The following is a 26,199-nucleotide window of genomic DNA, read 5'->3' on the forward strand; positions in this document are numbered from 1 at the left end:
ATATCATAAAAAGTCTCATAAGGAATTCGTATTCTCTCAGTTTCCCCCCAGTCCTACACCTGCAGGATGAAACTCATCTATCCCAGCCCCACGAAACACAATTCCCTGGCAAAAACACACTCTGGAAAATTGCAATAGGTCTCTCTAATTACTTTGTTTGAGCTTTAGGCTGAGAAGTCCCTAGCTCGAATTTTGCCTCAAGTGTTGAACTCACTAGGTGGGCCTTGCTGGGTTGTTGCAAACAAATGTGAAGCGCTTCGCCACTGCAGCATTGAGGTGGGAAGATTTCACAGGCTCTACTTTTGTGTGTGTTTGTCTTTAACAGAAGACCTTGATTGTCCACCCAGTGCAAACCAGTGGCTGGGAACAGACCCAGATCCAAATACTGACTCAGCCAGCTGCCTCCTGCACCCATTGAGCCACACTCAATGTGGCTCACTAGGGGTGATCTGCATGCACAAGTACAAACCTACCTCAGATTCACGGACGAAGGAAGACTCTCCAGCACCCGGTGCGGAGCGAACTGTGCACCGTACAGACGGCAGTGGGATCCTCCACTTGCGACTGCAGCAGTGTGGGGCAAACCGCCCACCGGCACATGCGCAGTGCCACTACGTACAGCGCATGCGCAGCACCACTACGTATGGCAAAATAGCCTGTGGCTGTGGTGGTGCAATGGCGGCTGGGGGGTGGCACCCGGGGGTGGCTGGGTGAGCCCCCCATGGGGTGACACCTTGTCAACCCCCCCCCCCAGAGATGGCACCCATGGAGAGCCGCCCCCCTTCCTCCGCCACTGCTCAGAGTCCCTGCAGACCAGAGACTTCAACACAAAACTCTAAAACTGGTCAACACAGCTGCAAAAGGACTTGGTGACAAAGTACTCAATTAATGCTGATATTTTCCAGGTGGGGAGAAGGGATAAGCAGTATTAACGTAAGTCCAGCTATTGCTACACGAACGGAAGACAAGAACCCTTGCCAATCTACTACAAATCACTCAGTGATTTCCTACTACAGTGGTGCCTCGCAAGACGAAATTAATTCATTCCGCGAGTTTTGTCGTCTTGCGATTTTTTTTGTCTTGCGAAGCACGGTGTCGGGAAAGTTTTGCAAAAGCTTCAAAAATCACCAAAGTCTTAAAAAAACCTCAAAATGGCTACCACACCGCGCTCTATGAGTTGCTCCTCGAAGTCAAGTCGCAACTGTATTAACGGTGTTAAGAAAAAGGAAACAAACTTGCAAGACGTTTCCGTCTTGCGAAGCAAGCCCATAGGGAAAATCGTCTTGCGAAGCAGCTCAAAAAACAAAAAACCCTTTCGTCTTGCGAGGCATTTGTCTTGCGAGGCATTCGTCTTGCGAGGTACCACTGTACTAGATCCCAATCTATGTTCTGCCTGCCAGAAGTATAAAGTGCCTACAGTCATACCTCGGAAGCCTAATGCGTTGGCTCCTGAGCAAATCGGCTCCCGAACGATCGAACCCCGGAAGTGAGTGTTCAGGTTTTCAAATGATTTTTGGAAGCCAAACATCCAGCGCGGCTTCTGATTGGCCGCAGGATGCTCCTGCAGCCAATCAGAAGCCACACTTTGGTTTCAAATGGTTTCAGGAGTCGAACAAACTCCTGGAACGAATTCTGTTCAAAAACTAAGGTACCACTGTATGTGTCACCCAGCTCTGTTAAATTAACACATGCTGTTACTATTACATCCATACAAGCATGAGAATGGGTGTGCCTGCATTTTAGAATGTCAGGTCCAATATGGAAACCTTGTCAACCCAAAACTTCCTACTGTCTGAGATTTTAAGATGTCCTTTTAACCTTCCTGTAGGAAGACCCTGCAGCTCTCATTTCATCAAGGGTTGTGCAGGGCAGCCAACACTCATTCGCAGGCGCTCAGAATGAATCTCACAAAGTTTATAAACACTAGAAATCCCCGTCATCTTAAAGTACCAGGAACATTTCCGCTTTAAACACAACATCTCTTCTTAAATTCAGTGACAGCTTTGTATTCATCAGTGGTAGAATTAGTGAGAGTTTGCTTTTAAAGGCCCTATGTTGTTTTAACTAACAACAGGAAATGTCTGAGCGTGAGGCCTGGGAGAGCAGGCTCTGCGGGAGAGGTGGCTGACAGTTGTTATGCGAATTTAACGGGGAGTCCCAAACCTTGGTGAAAACCTCATCTATCTTCAATTAAATTCCACTCTTGCTCCAAAGAGTTCAGGGCAGGATACATGGTCTCCCCATTTATCCCTGCAACAAACTTGCAAGGTATAAAACAGGTTGGAACCATTGCATGTGTTTTATTTTACTGCCCTTTTTATGCAAAAAATTGCAATAAATATCTAAACTCCATGATGAAAGAAAGGTTCAATTGTCCTGACTTCTCCAGGGTTTCCTTTGTACTGAACAGTCCTAGGCATTCTGGAGAAAGTAGTGAAACTTCTGAGATATCATGAAACTACATCACTATAAGACTTGAGAGGCACTTTTGTAACCTTACTATTGCTGTAGAAGAAGAGGAGTTTGGATTTGATATCCCGCTTTATCACTACCCTAAGGTGTCTCAAAGCGGCTAACATTCTCCTTTCCCTTCCTCCCCCACAACAAACACGCTGTGAGGTGAGTGAGGCTGAGAGACTTCAGAGAAGTGTGACTAGCCCAAGGTCACCCAGCAGCTGCATGTGGAAGAGCAGGGAAGCGAACCCAGTTCACCAGATTACAAGACTCTTAACCACTACACCACACTGGCCCCCTGTATTAGTTTTATCCTAAAGTACAGTGGTACCTCGGATTACATACGCTTCAGGTTACAGACTCCGCTAACCCAGAAATAGTACCTTGGGGTAAGAACTTTGCTTCAGGATGAGAACAGAAATTGTGCCGTGCCACTGCCGTGCCGCTGGAGCACGATTTCTGTTCTCATCCTGAAGCAAAGTTCTTACCCCAAGGTACTATTTCTGGGTTAGCGGAGTCTGTAACCTGAAGCGTATGTAACCTGAAGCGTATGTAACCCGAGGTACCACTGTAAAGAATGACTGATTTGATTGAATTCTGAAAGGTAGGCCTAGACTAAGGCAGATTCTCACTAGCCCAAGGTCACCCACTGAGCTTCATGGATAAGTGGGGCTATGAACCCAGGTCTCTCCCACTCCACTACCAGCCTGACATCCTAAACATATCCCCACACATCTCCTTACTCCGTCTCCACCGCACGGCCAGGATGTGCTGATTCTGCTACAACCAGAAGGTCAAAGTCACTCTACCTTTTCCCAATAGGAACACGTAGGGAGGCCCATAACTCAAGCAGAGAGCACATCTTTTGCAAACAGAAGGTTCCAGGTTCAATCCCTGGCATCTCTGGTTGAGAGGCTCAGGTGGAAGGTGAAAAGAAAGACCTCTGCTTGAGTCCCTGTTGAGCTGCTGCCAGTCAGAGTAGGCTGGCCTAGAAAGATGGATAGACCTGTACAGTATAAGGCAGCTTCTCTTGTTCCTCTTCCCTTATTGCTTCATGCTCTGCTATTTTAATTCTTCTCACTGAGACTAGAAACAGAAGCATTAAATGAGCTCCAGTAGAAGCCACAGCTTTGGGACGCCTCCCCTCTGTTTGCCCCCAGCCTGAGCGGAGGCCTGATGGATCGAAATTCACATTTCAGTGTAGTTAACCCCCTGGAAGGATACTTCCAGCTCTGTCCAGCAAAATGCTTAGGCAGAATGCGCACACTTTCAGGTCAAACGTCCCGTCGAGGTTTTTAAACCAGGGAAGAAGTTTCTATTCAGAGGCACTCTAATCTCAGAGGCTGGCGTTCGGTGCAGCTGTCTCCCCTTGTCCGCTCAGTAATCTTATATAGAACAGTTATTCCGCTCACATCCTGCCCACAGGCACAGACTGTGCTGAGTAGCACACAGATGCATTGCAACATGTGCACTGGAAAACGTCTATCACCCAGGACAGAAAATGAGGACACAGGTCCCCTCAAGTTTTTAACATGTATTGCAGGAGGAAAGGCAGGCAGAGCTTTTGTATTTTTTTAAAAAAAGAACAATCACTGCTGCTACTTCTAGCAATACAGTGGTACCTCGGGTTAAGTACTTAATTCGTTCCGGAGGTCCGTACTTAACCTGAAACTGTTCTTAACCTGAAGCACCACTTTAGCTAATGGGGCCTCCTGCTGCTGCCACGCCGCCAGAGCCCGATTTCTGTTCTTATCCTGAAGCAAAGTTCTTAACCTGAAGCACTATTTCTGGCATAGTGGAGTGTGTAACCTGAAGCGTATGTAACCCCAGGTACCACTGTAATTCAAATTTGGTTGCCCTTCACTGTAGCCAAGTAGCAACGTTCAAACAGAGCCCGTTTGATCCTAAGTGCCCAACATCCTGCCCCGGTCTCCTCCCCAGAAGGATTTATTACCTTTCTAGACAAGAAAAATGGACAGCCATTCAAAACCACGCTATGCATATACAGTGTGTGCTTTGTGGATTAAAACACGCAGCACGCCATGAGCAGCTGGCCTCGGTCCACAGCAGAGAAACCTGCGACCACCAGCGCTGCAAAGCAAAGCTCACCTCCTGACCTACCCTGGCGAAGCCAACTGCCAAGCATTCCAGAGTTTTAACTCTATCATTAAAGCACGCCAGAGGCCACTTCACACTTAAAGGACTATGAACAAGTTCTCAGCAAGGTGGGGTTCATAACATCTAAGTAGTTGGCCTAGAAATTTGCACTGCAGCACTCGCACTGGATATGCTTGGCATCAGAAGCACATCCTGCTACATCCTTAGACTACTACAGTGGTACCTCGAGATGCGAACGGGATCCGTTCCGGAGCCCCGTTTGCATCCCGAATGGAACGCAAGATGCGACGGTGCGTCTGCACGTGCACGGGTCGCGTTTTGCCACCACCGCGCATGTGCGTGATGTCATTTTGAGCATCTGTGTATGCGCGAGCGGCGAAACCCCTAAAGAACACGCTCCGTTACTTCCAGGTTGCCGCGGAGCGCAACTCGAACGCGCTCAACCCGAAGCGCATTCAACTCGAGGTATGACTGTACTACCCTTTGGTAGGAATGCAAGACAGCATCTTTTTTCCATTCCACCCTGTATCCGTCACATGTAGCACAGTTCCCCTACAGCTCACATTGTGCCTAAAACTTCCTTATTCATCTTGCTGTCCGCTGCAGTGAAATCACTAGATTTACTTAAATTACATTGCGTTGGGCCACACTGATTTATAAAACAGGCTTTATAAATATCACTAGCCATTATTCTAATCCTTTGCTAATAAAGTTCTCAAAGCAAAGACCTGTCAACTCTTTGCACCACACTTGCCACGACCATGCCCTGCCTTCAGCACCTCTCCTTGGATCACCCAGCATCCCACTGGTCCCTTGTACACATGCAACTCTTTCCAAAATTAAAGGTGGAAAATGCACAAGACAGGAAGTTCTATCATCCTTTTCTCAGGATGACTGAGAAAAGGTAACACCTCCATCACACCCAAGTGCTTCTCAATCCATATATCAGCCAGCACAAACCTGGCTGGTAGATATTTCATTTTTACACATGGAGAGTTGAGAGGCAAGCAACTTGCTAAAAGTTATCCAGTAAGCTAAACAGGAAGCAGCTGAATACATATCCAAATGAAACGCTCTACTAAATATATATAGACACGCTTCAGAATTTATCGACCACATTCTCTGTCATAAGCAACACTTCAAGTAGTGTACAAGTGAAATAACAGATCCATTATCGCCAGTACCGCTTCTATAGATTGTTTGTTCTCTTTAACACCAATATTGTTGTCCATGGGATTGCTATTTGGCACTGAGATATTGGCTGGTTTTGTTTATGTTCTTTGCAGCATTGTATCATTTTGCAAAAGGAAAAACACATTCTAAATAACGAATTCTCTAACTCTTGTGTGGATTCTTGTGTAGATTCCCTTTCTAACAATGGAGGTGGGGAAGTCACCTGGTAACCAGGTAAATTATATGAAACTAATAGCAACCCTCCCCTCCTTCCAGCTCGCCTGTCAGAGCAGGAAGAATGGGGGGACACACACATTTTTTCCTGGATTTTTTCAATAGCAGCTTTGCTTACGTATGAGATCCAAATCCTACCCCTTCTCTCCCAAATACTCAGTTTACCGTCACGGGGCATATGTCACATTCACAGCCTTGAGCAATCAGATCTATTCAGAGAAGTTACGGTGCCCCTGCTGTCAAGAGGGAAATACTCATATTCTGCTAAGCTGAGAGCTAAACAAGGCAGAAATCAGCTTCAGAACCACCTTTCTGTCACAGCACATGAAATCAATATGTTACCTAGGGTTATAGCACTGCCCTCCCCCCCCCCCCGCTCTTTGAAGTGATGGCTCTAAATTCCGGCACTGGGTGGTCCCTAGTTGGGTTTTAATTGGTTTGTTGAAAGATTTGACAAAAGAAAGATCAAATGCCTTCAGAAACTGAGTAAACGTAATACCATCCAAGGCTACTTACCCATCAGTCAAAGGCACAGAGTACAACTGCGCTATGCAAAAGGCTTTATGCTGCAAACTGGCGAGCCTTGTAACAAACGAAACAGTAAATGAGCTATCTATGTTTCACCCCCAGACTGGGGAATTTACAGGACACCTGTGCTTCTGCACTGAAAATATCCCAAATTCTACTACCAGAAAAATCAGTCCCTGCACCTGGAATGTTTAAACAAGTTAACATACGTTTACTTCACATGCTTCACTTGCAACGCTTACAAAATTCGTTGCTCCAGCAATTTTGGCCAAATTGTATAAGGTGAACCAGCACCACACACTCTTCTCTTACAACTGGAGCTTCATACAGAGCCTCTTGAGTTTCCAAGGACACAAAGCCTGTGGCCCAACGTGTCCTGCATCACCTACATTAAAACAAATAGCACTGCATGAGCACAGAAAACATTCCAATCTCCAAAACGAACACATACAAGTGGCTCTTGCCCATTCAGGGAGGCCCACGCAGGAGAAACGACTCTATGGGCACAATCGTGCTCTCATTGTGCTTGTGTGCACGTACGGAGAGCAGGCTGTATGGAGTGGTTCCAGATAGGAGTCAAGCAAAACCAAAGACCACCAGTCCCACCATGCGCCACGGCAGAGCACTCCACTGGGGCTATGCAAGGCACTTCAAGAGTCTACTAGAGGGTGTACTTCGAGAAGCCCTTATGCATTTTACATAGGATGTTCAGTAAATTGCTCTTGCCCCACTTCCAGGCTGGCAGGATGGAATAAACAAAAATCTGCCCTTATTCCCTTATGGGGAACACAAGAGCCCTTATAGAGTCCTTTGCAGTTTCTCCATCGGTCAGAGAAAATAACAGAGGCCAACCAGAGAATATTGAGAAGCAAAGCAGCTCGTAAACCTGATCTTTATTGAACTGATGCAACAGGGTGCACAGGAAAGGAGGACGACCCAGAACAAAGGTCTGCCCACCCTTATATAGACATTTTTAATTCGCTACCCTGGAGCTCAAGACCACCCCTCCATATATCCTACATACATCACAGAAGGGGTGTAACCCAAGACCACCCCCCACAAACATCGTACCTACATCACAGAAAAGGTGGTCTACAACAGAAATTTGAATGTTGTTGTTTTTCCTGTCTGCCAGGTTGTCTGATAATGCCTTATCTGATTGCCTTTCCTGGTAGTCTGCCCATTCCTTTGAAATGGTGATTACCCAATTCCTGCCCTCCCTCCTTGCAGAGAAAACATTTGGTCAGTTTGGGAGTCAAAATGGTTTCAGGATGGTCTTCCTGTGCTGCTCCAGACATGTGGTCCACATATCTATGTTTGTGCTTGGTTGGTACATTTATGAACATTTATTATATATCTAAGACCTTAACATTCTTATAACAAGGATACTCTATAACAAGAAACAGGTGCAGGGATGTAGGGTCTGGTAGTGGATACAATATTGGTTGGTCCCATGCATGGAAGATGCAGAAATGCTTTGGCTTTAAATATATTGTCTGGTTGCAATGAAACAAGCTGGTACGACAAGTTGTGTCCCCTTGCACTGTGGTGCATGGAGAGAGGGGTGGACTGTGTGTGGCTCCTGTTAGGAACTGCTGCTCTCTGAGCATGTACAGAGTCTGAGGGAGCAGGATGTGAAAGCAGTACATGTGAAAAGGATCTAGAGAGCAGTACATGTGAAAAGGATCTAGGAGTCTTGGTTGACCACAAACTTGACATGAGCCAACAGTGTGACGCAGCAGCTAAAAAAGCCAATGCAATTCTGGGCTGCATCAATAGGAGTATAGCATCTAGATCAAGGGAAGTAATAGTGCCACTGTATTCTGCTCTCGTCAGACCTCACCTGGAGTACTGTGTCCAGTTCTGGGCACCACAGTTCAAGAAGGACACTGACAAACTGGAACGTGTCCAGAGGAGGGCAACCAAAACAGTCAAAGGTCTGGAAACGATGCCTTATGAGGAACGGCTAAGGGAGCTGGGCATGTTTAGCCTGGAGAAGAGGAGGTTAAGGGGTGATATGATAGCCATGTTCAAATATATAAAAGGATGTCATATAGAGGAGGGAGAAAGGTTGTTTTCTGCTGCTCCAGAGAAGCGGACACAGAAGCAATGGATCCAAACTACAAGAAAGAAGATTCCACCTAAACATTAGGAAGAACTTCCTGACAGTAAGAGCTGTTCGACAGTGGAATTTGCTGCCAAGGAGTGTGGTGGAGTCTCCTTCTTTGGAGGTCTTTAAGCAGAGGCTTGACAACCATATGTCAGGAGTGCTCTGATGGTGTTTCCTGCTTGGCAGGGCGTTGGACTCGATGGCCCTTGTGGTCTATTCCAACTCTATGATTCTATTCTATTCTATGATTGCAGCCAAAGCATACATTTAAGTTCACGTTATCTGACAACTGCCTACCGAAAGGCATAAAGAGACAGGCTTTCATCAACCCATAATTACCACTCATGTAAGCTCATAAATTCAAATCAAATGAAAAACTGGCTGCCTGACCCTCATGCATAAGCAGCTGGTGTGCATGGAATATGGGTCCAGATGTGGAATCACTCCGTTTTCTTCTTAAGAGAGTTGCGGAGGGAGAGACTGCAACTTTTAACAGCAAGCCCAGACTATCTGGCAAAATACGATTATCACAACATAAACCTGTGGGGTTTGACGTCGATGAGCAGACTAATGCTCAGCATCACACAGGCTAAGACATGACCCCCAGCTACCAAAGTTGGAAACGTGAATTCTTTATCAGACTACCAAATTGGGTTGGGCGGGTTGCAACTAGCAGACAGGTTAGATGTTGTCTACCCAGGGTACAGTCTGAAGGCACGTGAGGTCACTGCCATGATTAAGCTAAGGTGGTTTGAGTTTAGCTAGTGCCTGGATAAGCAACTGCCTATATCTTGCTATGTGTTCCACAGCAGAAGGCAGAATATAAAAGTAAGAAAATAAGATTTTTTTAAATACCCTCAAATTAGGAGACAACAATGGGAATGGAGAGCACTGGAAGATCTCTCTCAGGAGAATGCTTGTAATATATGATATTTTAGTCCTGTCCATCTCATTCTAGGCTGCAATAAGTATTAAAATACAGTAGTCTGCAATACGTCTAAGCACAGTCTTCTTCAACCTTGGGTCCCAAGATTATGTTGGGACTAAAACTCCCAGGATTCCTGACCACTGGCTGAAGTAGCTGAGGATGATGGGAACTGTAGTCCAACAACATTTGGGACCCCCAAGGTTGAAGAACTGTGATCTAGCGCGTGGAGCTGTTCTGCGTGTGCAGGTTTCTCCCATCTTGTGGAAAGCATTCCAAGACACCAAATACAGCTCAAAATCTGGCAGAAGGGCTCCTGCTTTTGTCATCTCCAGCCCTTGGCCTGAACCCAGATAAGGAGATTCCTTCAGGAAGAACAAAGGCAGGGCCTGGAGGAAAGGTGCGGCTTCTGAAAAAGCGCTGGGAGGGAAATGTGTCATTTAATAGCGAGGGGATGTGGTGGGGGGAAGCAATGGCTGACTGCATTTCCTTATCAGCCTCTGATCTGATAAACTAGGTGGTGATTGGAATTTCAAAAGCTGCTTGCTGAACAAATAATGGAAGTGGCTCTTTGTGAACTAATTAGCTCCAAGGAACTAACTCTCTCTCTCTCTCTCTCTCTCTCTCTCTCTCTCTCTCTCTCTCTCTCTCTCTGTGTGTGTGTGTGTGTGTGCAAAGCAGGAGAGGCTGCTCAGTGCATATGTGCCACTGGAAGTATTTGTGAAAAACTTCAAACATCTGAAATATCTTGGAAGTAAGGAGGCACTAGGAAAGAAAGGGACGCGGGTGGCGCTGTGGGTAAAACCTCAGCGCCTAGGACTTGCCGATCATCAGGTCGGCGGTTCGAATCCCCGCGGCGGGGTGCGCTCCCGTCGTTCGGTCCCAGCGCCTGCCAACCTAGCAGTTCGAAAGCACCCCCGGGTGCAAGTAGATAAATAGGGACCGCTTACTAGCGGGAAGGTAAACGGCGTTTCCATGTGCGGCTCTGGCTTGCCAGATGCAGCTTTGTCATGCTGGCCACGTGACCCGGAAGTGTCTCCGGGCAGCGCTGGCCCCTGGCCTCTTGAGATGGGCGCACAACCCCAGAGTCTGTCAAGACTGGCCCGTACGGGCAGGGGTACCTTTACCTTTAAGGAGGCACTAGGAAAGAATGGCAGATTGAAAGTGAGATAAAATCAATTCGCCCGCCCCCAGGCTGCCTTGCTTGCAACTCTCACTATCTTTCTAGGAGATGTGATATGAGTCCACTCACAGCAAGTGTTGTCCTCTCAATTAGACTAGCAGCTTAAGGCACAGCTGGTACAATTCCCTGGCAAAAACAGTTTTCATGCAGCAAACCTGTCTTTCTCCCTCCCTACCCCATGTGTGTGTGTGTGTGTGTGTGTAACTATCAAATCTCGAACTTACCCATGATACCCCTATAAAACAGCTGGCCTCCTGTTAAACACCCAACGTTGGTTCAGGCATGCCTACACACATGAGCCCATCACAAATTTGCAAATGAAAAACCATCAGCGAAGGAAGCAAAAATCCAACCAAGCTAGGTTTAAAATGATTTCTTTGGCTATCACTTGTAGCCGAGTAAGATTGTCTTCCATGAACATGGTCTTTAACAGGGAGTCCATAAGTGATTCAGAAGGGGAGTTAACACTTTTGGTAAAACTATTTTCAGTGACCTCCAAATTGAGAGAATCTTGCTAACGGACCATTACCTTCTAGATACATCATTGAAAGCGCCCAAAATTTAGTCACTTTTGTCATAATCAGAAGGGGAGTACAGTAATGGGCAAAATTATATACATAGATGTTGTCTGTTGGCTTTTATTAAGTTTGCTAGCATCAAGGAATCAGGGTCACCAGGGGCAATGATATCAGTGCAGCCAAATCATGCCTTCCACCACTGGCTAAAGATGGCTATATTGACAGTCCCATGGACTGCAAGAAGTCCCTCACTAAGATAGACTCTTGAGAGTCCCATGGACTGCAAGAAGATCAAACCTATCCATTCTGAAGGAAATCAGCCCTGAGTGCTCACTGGAAGGACAGATTATGAAGCTGAGGCTCCAATACTTTGGCCACCTCATGAGAAGAGAAGACTCCCTGGAAAAGACCCTGATGTTGGGAAAGATGGAGGGCACAAGGAGAAGGGGATGACAGAGGAGATGGTTGGACAGTGTTCTTGAAGCTACCAGCATGAGTTTGACCAAACTGTGCGAGGCAGTGGAAAACAGTGCCTGGCATGCTCTGGTCCATGGGGTCACGAAGAGTCGGACACGACTAAACAACAACAACAAATATTGCCATGACTAGTTTTTCCACCCTTGATGTTACGACACCTGGGGTACTTTGTTGCTAAAATGGAAAGGCAGAATACAAACCCTGAAGGTACTTAATTAGCTGCAGAATAACCATAGGAGAGGCCCTCTCCCTGATCTAGCAACAGTGAAGTAATAATGAAACTTAAGCAACAACCAGATTTGCTTAAAACAAGATTCACCCCAAGATTTCAAAAGCACACGAGTTACAAATCATCATTTTGCTGCTGCCTCTGACTGCAACACAGAAATTGGGATGGAGACGGAGGCAAACAAAGGTTTGTGGTGTGTTTTCGGGAAGAATTTGAACCCCAGGTTCACTGGCAGCGCATACAGTTACACAAAGGCCTGAAAAGGCAGGCTGGATCCTGGCCAGGACGAGAGTTCGTACTGAGCCTGGGTGGGTGCAGCCTTTGTGAGGGACTGAAGGGAGATTAAGCAGCAAACAGTTTTGCAGCAATAACAGCAAGGCAATGATGAAGCTGGAGGACAGATCTATGTTTGCAGTCTTGAGTCTGTGTTTGCAATTGGAGACAATGTGCGAAGACTTTGAAAGGGCAAGCCTCTTTCCCCTTTCTAGGAAAGCTCAATATTGTTACATATTTATCGGAACCTGAATCACCTGGCACAGACTGACCGCTTTGGCAGTTCTGTGTGAGCTCCCTGCCAAAAACAAACCACAATATGTGCCCAGGAATCCTCAGTCCTGTATGCTCAATGTATTACAGAACATGCATATTTCTGAATGTATTTTGGGCCCTTCATTCATTGGAACAAGAGACTGCCTCCTTCCCGATAACCATCACAATTTGTACATTCAGAATTCTGAATAATCCCAGGGCTGTCAGTTTTGTCTGGGGACTGACAAAGCACAAGCTCAAAGTCAAGGAACCAACCTGCCCAATGTTGCTGGACTCCAAATCTCAGCAGCCCCAGCCATCAGGGCCAATGGGTAAGGATGGGAACTGAACTCTAGAAACACACTGAGGGCCAGGTTCTTCATCCTTGCCCTGAGTGGTGCAGCCATATGCTGTGGTCTGTGAAGTCTGGTTTCCGGATTCCCAAGAAGGCAGAAAATAGCAAGCACCTAGGGCAGAAGTTTTCAGCCATTTGGAGTCCATGGCTCCCTTCACCAACTACAATCTTTCTGCGGCACCCCTGTGGGGCTCAGGAGCCTAGTTATGTCACCCCTTGCCTGCAAAGCTGGCAGCCTCTTACCCTTTTTCAAACACCCTCCCTTGTGGAGTGTTCCCTCAAGCCTCCTCTCCCCTCTCCTTGGAAGTCCTCCAGGCAGCCACAGCTGCCCTCTCTGGTCTCTGAGCTGCCCACCCCACCCCAAAGAAGAGAAGAAGAGAGTTTGGATTTGATATCCCGCTTTATCACTACCCTAAGGAGTCTCAAAGCGGCTAACATTCTCCTTTCCCTTCCTCCCCCACAACAAACACACTGTGAAGTGAGTGAGGCTGAGAGACTTCAGAGAAGTGTGACTAGCCCAAGGTCACCCAGCAGCTGCATGTGGAAGAGCGGAGACGCAAACCTGGTTCACCAGATTGCAAGACTACCGCTCTTAACCACTACACCACACTGGCTCTCGAGAGAGGTACCTCCCAGAGGCACCATTCGCCTGCAGAGCGTATAGCCAAGGCTGCTGCAATAAAGAGCTGTGCATGCCTTTGGGAGGCAGAGACACGAGAGGGAATCAGAGGAGGGAAGGAAGGAAAGAGGGACAGAGGCCAGTGTTGCCTGTGGCACCCCTGACCATCATTCAAGAAACCCCATGGTGCCATGGCAGACTGGTTGAAAACCACTGACCTAGGGGGTCACCATACATGGGACTGTTCAGCTGCATTCAGCCAGTTCTTGTGCTGACTTACAACACTCCCAGACTGTGACTTAGAGGTGGAGTTCAATATCGCTTAAAGCAAAAAGTCTCTCTTCATTTGACTTGACCAGGCATACAAGTTGCTGTATGCAAATATGTTGCAGAAAAAGGCAGAACTTATTACATGCTTCATGACGTTTCCATATCAAGAGACTTGTGTTAATAAATTGCCTTTAATTAGGCACATTTTCTGCTAGGATCTGAGATCAGCCAGCCTTTTCTTTTAAATTTGTACAGGTGGCTGCACAAACAATCAGAACCATGCCAACAATCGTTCAGATTCACTATGAAAATTCACCATATAGAATAACTTCCGACTACCTGAGGCATGCTTCTGAAACAGAGGGACACATGCTTGACAAAACTTTTTGTCAAGTTTGATTCTGCAGCTTATGCTGGAAGCAGTGATAGATGACTACATGGTCCCGTTTTGGCAAGACAATCCAGACATACGGATGACTGCAATTCAAACATTCTTCTCACCTAAGATGGTGGTTGGGTTCGCCACTCAGCACGGATCTGCCTTCACATGGTTTTTCAAAAGGAAGCAATGCAGAAAGCCAGGTCAGAGGGAAGAATGCACTTTTAAAAATTTATCTCTCCTAGAGCATCATCAATATATGCAATAAAATGCACCATTCTCTCCCAAATTTTCCTGAGGTTCAACTTTTTCTGTGAAAGCTGCCAATCAGGAGACCTGAAAATTACTGGGGGGGGGGACACCCCCAACCTTCCACTCTTTAGCACATTTTTCCCTTCTCATCTGCAAACTATGTTTCCCAACCTGTCACTGCCCAGAGTGGTAAATTCAACCTCTCACCCTGATACACATCAAGATGGGAATTCCACCGAAAAAGTAACATTGGGTGAAGGAATATCAGCAGCATTCAGATGCGCAACTGATGTCACTCCTCTGAATTGCATTACTTGCAAGAGGATGTGCATCCCAATGGAAAGGAGCAGAGGTGCCTTGGCAACAGGAACGTGTTCCCTCTTCTCCTCTTTTACAAACTGTTTCACATCCTTTCTCTAAGATGGAGAAGCATGGTTCTGATTACCAAAAGCAAGTGGTAGAATGCGCCCACATGTGTTGAGAGCCAGTGTGGTGTAGTGGTTAAGAGCGGTAGTCTCGTAATCTGGGGAACCGGGTTCGCGTCTCCGCTCCTCCACATGCAGCTGCTGGGTGACCTTGGGCCAGTCACACTTCTCTGAAGTCTCTCAGCCCCACTCACCTCACCTCACAGAGTGTTTGTTGTGGGGGAGGAAGGGAAAGGAGAATGTTAGCCGCTTTGAGACTCCTTAAAGGGAGTGAAAGGCGGGATATCAAATCCAAACTCCTCCTCCTCCTCCTCCTCTTCTTCTTCTTCTTCTTCTTCTTCTTCGCCCAACCCTACCAACTACTGCAGAATTCTTCCTCCAACTTTGAAAGTCCAGAGATCCTTGATTCAGCAGTAACAATGTCCAGCAGAGGAAATGTCTGCTTCGACGCGCTCAGCTGTAGTCATTCCTCCAGTTGCAGTCATTTTCAAACAGGCCAAGAGCAGCCAGTTATCACGCAGCTCGCAAGAAAACGGCACATCGCTCACATCTTCCTAATAATTACAGACCTAGCCCCCTGAAATTCCCAGCTTCACTGACATGTCTGACCTTGCTCTGGACACAGTTCACCTCAGGGTACTTTGCCCCTAATCTTTGAAGAATCCAAGTGTGCGTAACAGAAGTGGCTGGCCTGGGGGAGAGGGTGGGGTGAGGGAAAAAACCCATGCTTAGCAACTTCCAGGTGCAGTCTGGAGTCTATTCATCCTTTAATAACTGAACAAAGCAAAATATATTATATTTTTAAATAATAAATAAATTTATTATTTATATCCTGCCCATCAACTGGGTTTCCCCAGCCACTCTGGGCGGCTCCCAACCGAATATTAGAAACACAATGCAGCATTAAACATTAAAAACTTCCCTAAACAGGGCTGCCTTCAGGTGTCGTTTATAAGTAAGATAGTTGCTTATTGCCTTGACATCTGATGGGATGTCCCACCACAGGGGCCACTACTGAGAAGGCCCTCTGCCTGGTTCCCTGTAGCTTTACTTTTTGCAGTGAGGGAACTGCCAGAAGGTCCTCGGCGCTGGACCTCCAATGGCCTGCATTGGATTTATTAATTTTGGGGGTGGTATTATTTCAGTACTAAATGGATAGATTGTTCTTTAATTCAAAAAAGAATAAATAATAAAGACAATATTGATATAAAAGAACCCCAAATGCCACGTCTTTCCAGAAACTGTTTTTTCACGCTGAGAGTAAACTTTCCTTTGGATAGAAGGGCAGAAAGGAAGCAGCCTAAAGCATACAGACCAGCAATTGTTCTTAAAAGCAAGGGGGGAAAGTTAACAGGTTAGACCACAATGGCCTCCATGGATGAGCTTTTCCTGAAAGATTTCAACTGTGGTGGCTTTCAGAAAACCAAAGAAGCTTCATAGGGAAGAAGACAAATGATTCTTTTCTATAGAGAACACCATTTTATTACAATCACTAAGGGAAACGACATTAAACTGACCCTGGAGGAAGAAAACTAGTTCTTTCTTCTTTTTCTGAAAGCTGCCAGCAAGCACCACTTTTATCTCCTCTAAACACAACTCAACTAGTGCTGCATGTGCCAAAGGCATAACTGCTGCAGCTCCCTCTTTGAGTACCTTTCTCTTCTCGGACAAATATAAGATTTGAAGGTGCAATGAGACAGCAGGCAGGGCTATGTTAACTCCATGCTTTAAAAATTATTGCCAATAAAAGCTAAATTCTGCATATGATTATGAAAATCATATATTGCATACTTCTGCTTATTTTGCATAACTTTCATTTTTTACTACTTTTCACGAATTACTTCAGCTTTGCGGGGGAAGGGGGGGGAAATCCATCTATGCAGGGTACAAAGTGCCATCCCTCCGAGTTGTGCCATTTTAGCAGGCATTGCCCAATGCACTTTTGTGCACATATTCAAAGCCACAAGAGCTAGAAACCTACTTTATGTTTAAACTGCAAGCTGTGATCTTACAAAGTCGCACGCCCAATACCACAATCTGCAGACTTGCCTGCAGAATGGTAGCACACATATACAGTGGTACCTCGGGTTACAGACGCTTCAAGTTACACTATTTCGGGTTGTGCACAGCGCCGAACCTGGAAGGACCAGAATGGGTTACTTCTGGGTTTTGGTGCTCGCGCATGCGCAGAAACACTAAATCACGTTTAGCGCATGCGCAGAAACACTAAATCGCTCTGGGCTAAACTTTTCCTTGTGTGTCACAATAGAAGAGGATTTGGTACTTCAGAACATTATCATCCTCTGGCTGTGAGCAGACACCAAGTGGTGTAGTCTGTGGCCCAAATAGGCTCCCAATCTTCACATGCATGGACTGTCCCATGTCTCCCCAGTGTAACTCACAACCAATACCTCCTTTTAAGGAGGATTGCAACAGCCTCTACAATCAACAACACTTAGCTGCAAGCATGTCCTGGCATGAATGTTCTTTTTTTGTTGCTTTCCAAGACCCTTAAGCATTTCTCTTCACTCAGCTATCCACAAAATACTAACATCATATAAACTTTTCTGTGGTGTCTTGGCCTGGAATCACCTTCATGGGAGGAGAAGTCAGGGATCTGGAAAGAAGCCAGCTCTTCAATATTCCTTAAAGCACTTTAGTCTCTTTGCTAATATAGACAACTGCTACATCACAACTCCCTGATACCTATTGTATCTGTTCGTTCTGAAATCAGGACAACCATTGTAGGCAAGAATCCCCACCTCACCTATAAACAAGCATTGACAGAAAGGGGGGGGGGAGAATAACCACTAGAGTGGTCTTAATGTTGATTTAAGGCAGGGGTCATCAAACTTTTTCAGCAGGGGGCCAGTCCACTGTCCCTCAGAACTTGTGGGGGGCCAGACTATATTTTGAAGGGGGAGAAATGAACAAATTCCTACGCCCCACAAATAACCCAGAGATGCTTTTTAAATAAAAGCACACATTCTACTCATGTAAAAACAAACTGATTCCCAGACCATCCGTGGGCTGGATTTAGAAGGCGATTGGGCTGGATCTGGCCCCCCAGGCTTTAGTTTGCCTACCAATGATTTAAGAGGTACCTAAACACCATCATATTGGGGATATGTCCCTAAGGGGTGAGGAAATTCTGAACTATAGGCCTAACTATCACCTTGTTTAGCATAAGATTAGTAATGATCAACAATGAAAGATTTTCAAGGGGCAGCCACCGCCAGAATATCCTGCATTTGTAGAACCACTGACCAGGGATCCAACCAAACCTTTGTAACATTTACAAGCTCTAAGAGCTACCAATTCAACCAACACCCAAAGTTAAATGCTTGCTACTGATTACAAAGACGAAATATTGTTCTCTTTTTGGACAATCCACTGAGAGTTTCCTAACCAATTGGCTCACTTTACAACCAGTCGTCAGGGGACATCAAGATGCCAGGCTACAGCTTGCCTCTGATGATCACAGGTTAGCATAAACATCAACCATTCTTGCTGATGATACACAAAAGTCTGTGGCTGAGCTGAAACAGTTACAATCCCATCGCCACCCAAAAACAGATACCTCCAAACAGATAATCAAATGAATAGCCCTTCCCATTATTTGGCAGAACCTCCTTGACCTCCCCTGCCAGAGAACTGTAAACTTAAAGCCATCACAGGCCATTCACTACATGATGTGAGTCTATTATATAAATTACTCAGGCTGGGTGGCCCGCCACTTCAGTTTTTATTTTTATTTCCCCCCTCCCTTTTCTCTTTTTCAGGTTGTCATTCACTGGCTGGGGATTCCAATGCTCCTCCTTGCTTCTTTATTTGTGGCCCTGCTACTCAGGACAGATGGACAGGCAACAGGAAAGGGCACAAACAAAAGAACAGCTTGTTAAAGGGGAATAATAGCAGCCTCATTCACAGGGTTGTCGTGAGGGTAAACGAGGCAAGAGTTGCCATGCACTTTGTACACTGAAAACGGCTACAGAAAGGAATCGTCATCATCAGTAACAACCTTATCAACTGCAGCAAAAAAAGAAAAGAAACTGCAAAATGCAAGGATAGACAACTTTGTTTTGCCTGGCTATATCCCCATCATTCAAAGGCATCCTGGGACGCGGACGCCAGGCTCCTTCCTTGGAAATCTTAGCCACTGCCACAAGTATAGGTGGTAATAGCACAGCTGCAAATCCCAACAGCAACTACCATATTTCTTGCTCTGTAAGACTCACTTTCCCCCTCCTAAAAAGTAAGGGGAAATGTGTGCGCGTCTTATGGAGTGAATGCAGGCTGCGCAGCTATCCCAGAAGCCAGATCAGCAAGAGGGATTGCTGCTTTCACTGTGCAGCGATCCCTCTTGCTGTTCTGGCTTCTGAGATTCAGAATATTTTTTTTTCTTGTTTTCTTCCTGCAAAAACTAGGTGCGTCTTGTCGTCTGGTGTATCTTATAGAGCGAAAAATAGGGTATTTTGCAGCTGTTGATGTCACCAATCGAGCTAAGAAGCCGTCTCCCATAATTTACTCAACTACTGATACTGAAGTTGGGAAAGATGGAGGGCACAAGGAGAAGGGGACGACAGAGGACGAGATGGCTGGACAGTGTTCTCGAAGCTACCAGCATGAGTCTGACCAAACTGCGGGAGGCAGTGGAAGACAGGAGTGCCTGGCATACTCTGGTCCATGAGGTCACGAAGAGTCGGACACGACTAAACGACTAAACAACAAGAACTGATACTAGAAATGCATTGCATCCTCCAGGTCTTGATTTTCCTATTTCTAGTGGTGCAGGACGCAATAGCAGCATTTTCATCTGATGTGAGACGATTCGGTTATCAGTCCAGTTATCTTAGTTATCAGTTTGCAGATAAGAATAAAACAAGTAACCGAATTGTTCCTGAAGACCGTAGTGATCCATACACCTGCAACATTTGGAAAGAGGTAAACTTTCCTCGCAGTACATAGAGCTTACAGGCATTGAAACCTAGTTTGAATTACACTTCCACAAAAATGAGCACAATTCTGATATATCAACTTTGCACGAGAAAAACAACACACAAGTGGAATTTCTGAAGCCACAAGTAAACACACCAGGCTGTTAGAAAACAAATGTCATGTCTGCCTTTGCATTTAGTGTTTTCTAGAAAATTGAACCCAAATGTTTCAGAAGCCAGTAGGGCGGAACAGTAAACCTCCAGTCTGCCTGCTGCGACACTATAGTCCTTTAAATGCTACATCATCAAAATCACACTCCAGAACTGAATGCTCTCGACTCACTGAATTCCAAGGAGGGAATTGTTTACAACACAGACTGCTTCCTCCGCCTATTCTATTCAGCAAGCAACTGGTAAGCCAGTTCTCCCCCAGAAGCTTTGCCTGTCACATTTTGTCTGCACTGGAAATGAAAGGCTGGCATATAGGTTACTGTCAGACCTTTCAGCGATGGAAAAGCTCTCTCCTAGGAGATATTCAACTGCCTCCATCCCCAGGCATTCATTCTAGACAGCTGCCCTCCTTCCTCCGTGTATTGGAGCTTTGTTTAAATATTTAACTAGAGTGTTTCAAACTGAAGCTGCCTGCTTTGAAATGAGAACTAGTCCACAAACAGGCAAAGCCAATGGCCCTAGGTCATAGAACTGCAAAAGGCACCTGGAAATTACCTTTCTTACTGAGTCCCTGCACTTGCAAAGAGAAAACAGTGTCTAACTATTCCTTTGTGGAGATTTCTGCAGATAAGATTGGCAGATCCATTAAAACCAAAGGCTCACAACCAGTCAGGGTTTTCTACGCACAAAAATTATATGGCAATTGTACACACGCACAGTTATTTTGCAGAATTTGTGTTATCCCTTGCATGCTGGTGTCAGACACTTTGCTTCTTGGAATTTTCCACTTGTTTAGGAAAAGTTTAACAAAGAACCAGGAGCATCGTTATACAGTGTATACTCTCTGATTAATCCAGTTCAATTTGCTGATACATGTACAGTGGTACCTCTGGTTAAGAACTTAATTCGTTCCGGAGGTCCGTTCTTAACATGAAACTGTTTTTAACCTGAGGTACGACTTTAGCTAATGGGGCCTCCCGCTGAAGTAAAGTTCTTAACCTGAAGTACAGTACTACTTCCAGGTTAGCGGAGTCTGTAACCTGTAGCGTTTGTAATCCGAGGTACCACTGTATTATTCTTAAGGGTATTCTCTTGATAATATGGGAGGGGTCCCCATTTAAATATATATAATACTTCAAACATAAATAAAACTTTTCTTCAAAATATAAAACAATGTTCTAGCAGCCTATATCACACAAACAGGCCGAGTGAACCACTGTTTCTTAAGATATGAACAGTGACCCAGAAACCAGGTTATCAAACGGAAGGAAAGGTTATTGGACACCAGATACTTTTCACATTCAAATCATTACACTTGGTCTTGACAGGCCAGTATGAACTCTGATCCCCAAAGGTCTGAGCTAACATTCAACAACAGGATATCAGCAATTTGCTTTAAAATCCCTGAAGTGACTTCTCAAAGTGCAGTTATTTGCTTTCTTTTGTATTTAAGTGGCGTGTCACCTTTCAGATGCTTCATCCCGCCTGCAGAAAAAGATCTCGAAAGCTCAAATGTCCACACAATCTCACTAACAAAGAACAGGCCAGTATTGACTTTGTGACTTCCCTTCAACTGCAAGGTCCCAAACCCATTAAATACATCCAATTAAATATATGGAGTATATGTATGATGGCTATTATGGAAATTTCCCTTATGGCTGGCTTATCCCTAGAATCAAGATGAAAGCTTTGCCTCTTCTGTGTCACTCCCTGTTGCAAGGAGAAGGGTTCAAGCACAGCTTTCTCGCAGGAATGCTGTTGGTCTAGGTGCAGAGATGCCTCACATTGGAGAGCAGTAAAATATGCATCTCAGCCCCTCATGCAGCCTGAAATAGTAAGATTCTGTTCAATATATATATTGCACATACATCTGAAGCACTTTGCAAGCAAGGTAACCTTGCTATTTCTACATGTAGTGCTACAGCTCTGAATGATTCCGTTGTCTTCTGGACAAGACTTTGAGGGCCAACAATACAGTGACTGTAGTTATCTAAGGAAAGTTGCAGGATTTCCAATGTGTCCTGTTGTGTAACTCAAAAAACAATGAACAAAGAAGTACTCTCTTGTCTATCAATATCTCTGCAAAGTAGAAAGGGTCCCTTGATCAAGGAGGATGACGTTTTCCTGCAGTTACCTGTCCAAGATCCAAGGTGACGTTGACCTCGTTGAATTCCAGCCTTCGTGAAAGAGGAGGGCTTTGCCACCAGCGCTCGGTGCCATCAATAGCATTGGTGATGGGATGGGCTTTGTTGCTGTTGGCCGATGAGCAGATGTCACAGTACTGACCCTGTGGTAAAAAAAAAACAAAGCAGAGAAAAGGTTTCCATTTTTATTCAGGAAGATTATGGATTCACACCCTCATTCCACACCCATGATCATAAACATGGACCATATTCAGTGCTCCAAGCAGCCCAGGGGCAATAGGGAGGCTCTCAACCCTAACTAGATTGAAAGCAGGCCATGAGATTGCACACTTCCCCCCCTAGACCTTATCCTCAATGGAACAAATACATCTTACTCTTCTCCTGTGGCCTTTATTGCAATACACACACACACACACACACACACACACACACACACACACACATGCAGTAGAGAACGTGAAAAATGTGACAAAAACTGAAAGTAAAAGCTGCTGAATTTCTCCTCCCTGGTATGGAGAGAATGTGCAAGCTCATTCATGCATCTCATTCATGTAGTGCTAAGCCACAGTGGCAAGAGAGAGAATGGAGAGGTTATTCTGTCCAAAGGCCTGTGAGAAGTGTTGTTTGGTTTCTCACAAGCAAGATAAAACTGTGCATCATATTTATGAAAGTCCTGGGAAAGCAAATCTATCATCCTTGTACATCGGTCCAGTTAGTTATCTTAGCTAGTTAACAGTTTGCTACGAGGCCAAAGTCAAAATGCTGATCTTAACCTTAAGCCATCTTAAGTGCTATCTTGCTATCTCGCAATTACAGATTGATAAGTAAAAACTCTTCTCTTACACTGTCTCATAAGCTCTGATCCCACTTCACACACCAGTGTTGTGTCGCTTTGCAACCTACTCTAGCAGCACAGCCAGGTAGATTATTCCTTAAGGGATGACTGTGGTCCACTCTGAGAACAGTAGATACCAGGACTCTTTCCAATATCTCTTCTCACAGTTCCTCCTATACCCACACAAAGGCCACAAGGCTTCTACGGTTCTCTTTGGCTTAGGGAACAGCTTTTTCCACCCTCCCCATAGTCTGTCTCTAGAAATGCAGAATGCATACATTCCAACAATTTTCTGTGATGATATCCCTGCTGTCTGAAAGATAAACCGAACCAGTCACATCTGCTATGCATTTTAGGAAGTTGTTTGCTTGCTCTTTGGACACCTCTTAAAATAACAGTACAGTGGTACCCCGCAAGACGAACGCCTCGCGAGACGAAAAACTCGCAAAACGAAAGGTTTTTTCGTTTTCGAGTTGCCTCGCAAGACGAATTTCCCTATGGGCTTGCTTCGCAAAACGAAGCTTGCCCCGGGGACAGCGGGTCTTCTCTTTTGAAGCAAGGGGCGGCGGGGAGATCGCTTCTCCCCACCGCCCCTTGCTTCAAAAGAGGTCTGCCCCCGGACCTCTTTTGAAGCAAGGGGCTGCGGGGAGATCGCTTCTCCCGGTGCTCCGAAGCGGTGGGGGGGGGGGCGGGAACACTTGCCCCAGCCGCCGGGCTTCGGAACGCTGCTCCGAAGCCGGGCGGGGGGCGGGAACACCTGCCCCAGCCACCCCGCTTCGGAACGCTGTTCCGAAGCGGGGTGGGGGGGCGGGAACACCTGCCCCAGCCGCCGGGCTTCGTAGCGCTGCTGCGAAGCCGGGCGGGGGGCGGGAACACCTGCCCCAGCCACCCCGCTTCGGAACGCTGCTCCGAAGCGGGGTGGGGGGGGGCGGGAACACCTGCCCCAGCCGCCGGGCTTCGTAGCGCTGCTGCGAAGCCGGGTGGGGGGGCGGGAACACCTTCTGAAGGCGGGCGGGGGGCGAAAGTCTTTGTCCCCCCTGCCTGCCTTCCCAGGGGCTTTTAAATCGCCCCGGACAGCGGAGAAGTCCTCCGCTGTCCCGGGGCGATTTTAAAATGCCGCCCGCCAGCATTTTAAGATCGCCCGGACAGCGGAGAAGTCCTCCGCTGTCCCAGGGTTTTTTAAAATGCTGGGGGTGGGAAGAAAAGCCCTTGTCCCCCCCCCCCCCAGCCTTCAGAAGAGGTCCGGGGACAGTCTGTCCCCGGACCTGGTCTGAAGGCGGTTTCCCTAGGAACGCATTAATTGATTTTCAATGCATTCCTATGGGAAACCGTGCTTCGCAAGACGAAAAAACCGCAAGACGAAGAGACTTGCGGAACGAATTAATTTCGTCTTGCGAGGCACCACTGTAACACAATTCTGCATGATGTTTCCTGAAATCAAGAAGCATCTGTTTAGATATAGTTGGGCGCCATTTTGAATCAAAATACTGGGCTGAACCTTTCAAAGTTGCACAGATTTTATCCACCGGTTTCAAAACTGCACTGATTTTTTGTGGGGGTTTTTAATAGAATTTCTGAGGAACATCAGGTATGAGGCTGCTGCTACTATAAAATAAAAGAGATGGACTGTAGAAGAGTACAGTGGTGCCTCGCAAGACGAAATTAATCCGTTCCGCGAGTCTCTTCGTCTTGCGGTTTTTTCGTCTTGCGAAGCACGGCTATTAGCGGCTTAGCAGCTATTAGCGGCTTAGCGGCTGTTAATGGCTTAGTGGCTATTAACGGCTTAGCGGCTTTAAGAAAAAGGAAACAAACTCGCAAGAACTCGCAAGACGTTTTGTCTTGCGAAGCAAGCCCATAGGGAAATTCGTCTTGCGGAACGACTCAAAAAACGGAAAACCCTTTCGTCTAGCGAGTTTTTCGTCTTGCGAGGCATTTGTCTTGTGGGGCACCACTGTAACTACATGAGTTACATGGAATATCTAAGTTAACGGTCCCGCACAACTATGGACTGACTGGGTAAATCTGGGCAACAAGCCTGGGAGCCCAGTATTCCTCATGTGTGTGTGGGGGGGGGGGGATGGAAGAAAACATGTTGTGTGGTTGAAGAGAGTTTTTTTTTAATGAAGCAACCTGCCCTGAGCCTTAGAGTTAGGATGGGCTGAAATAAATATGTTGCTAGTAATGCCAAGCCAAGCACATTTGGTCTAAAAATAAACGTGACATTTGTATCGAACCTAGAGAGTTCTTTTGTTTATTTGTTTTAAATGTTTTCGGAAAAGTGAAGCATTAGGTCAAAAGTAGGATCCCAGCAGGGGCGTAATTTGCTAGCAGGATTAATGGCCTTCTGCTCTAGCAGTAGACTGGATCAGTGCCTCCACGTAGGCCTGCCGGTGGTTGCTATGGTAACGGCAGCATGACACCAGGCCGAACTGTCAACTTCTTTCAGGCCTTTGGCTCTTCTGTGGAGGAAATGAAGCCAACACTTAATGGGAAAAATGGGACAATCGATTTGCTGCAGTTGCCATACGTCCGGAATTTTCCCAAGCCAAGCCAGTATTCAGCCTCCTTAAGCAACGTCCAGGTGAAAATGACTGAAATGTCTGGGAAAATCCAAACATATGGCAGCCCATGTTGGTAGTGCAGATTTTGGCAATTTTAATTAAAAATACCTCAAAAACTTTTGCTGTTGTTGTTGAGATTTGTCCCAAGATCACTAGTCCACCAAGATCAAACGTTTGCCAACGCTGCTCATCTATCATATATTAAATAAACAACATCATTTCTCCCATTAAGGAAAAATGTATGTGGGAGCGTGAGGTGGTGTTTGGTTTCTCACAAGCAAGATAAAACTGCGCATCATGTTTATGAAAGTCCTGAGAAAACAAATCCCATCAACCTTGTAGATCCAAGCAAATTGCAACAATAGGTTAAATTGCAACAATAGGCTTTTCTCAGGAAAAGAGATGGGAGACCTAGAAAGGTTTTGCAGCAGCAGACAAGGAAGTTACAAAAAGGGTTGTGGAATTTAATACCTCGTGAGATAATGGGGCGGGTTTGAATGGAAGAGCTTCCTCTCAAATCTAATCCTTTCTCTCATTTTAAATCTCCCATTTAAAGCAAAGGGATTGTTGAGGTCTTTGCAGGGTGTAATAGAAACCTGTGAGGAAGTACGTTAGAACGGGGAAAACTGATGGGACAAATTTCTAGCATTCTTGCATTGTGTCGATCCAAAAGCTACTGTCCACACAGGTCCATTTTGTACATCAGCTGATGGATTAGGCCCGCTTAAAAATTGCTGAGGGCCTTAGTGGACCACTTAAAGGTTATTCTAGCAA

The 26,199-nt window shown here is 45.9% G+C and overlaps 1 protein-coding gene across 2 annotated transcripts in view; it reads right to left on the reverse strand.

Moving 5' to 3' along the window:
- LAMA5 (laminin subunit alpha 5) overlaps positions 1-26,199 on the reverse strand; it is a 209,382-nt gene that overhangs the window by 173,310 nt on the left and 9,873 nt on the right. For both annotated transcript variants that reach the window (XM_077929358.1, XM_077929357.1), the window contains exon 2: positions 22,020-22,172. In XM_077929358.1, coding sequence (XP_077785484.1) covers positions 22,020-22,172 — 153 coding nt within the window. The remainder of the gene's footprint in view (positions 1-22,019; positions 22,173-26,199) is intronic.

Source organism: Podarcis muralis, chromosome 5 (assembly GCF_964188315.1).
Source record: "Podarcis muralis chromosome 5, rPodMur119.hap1.1, whole genome shotgun sequence".
NCBI classification, from domain to species: domain Eukaryota; kingdom Metazoa; phylum Chordata; class Lepidosauria; order Squamata; family Lacertidae; genus Podarcis; species Podarcis muralis.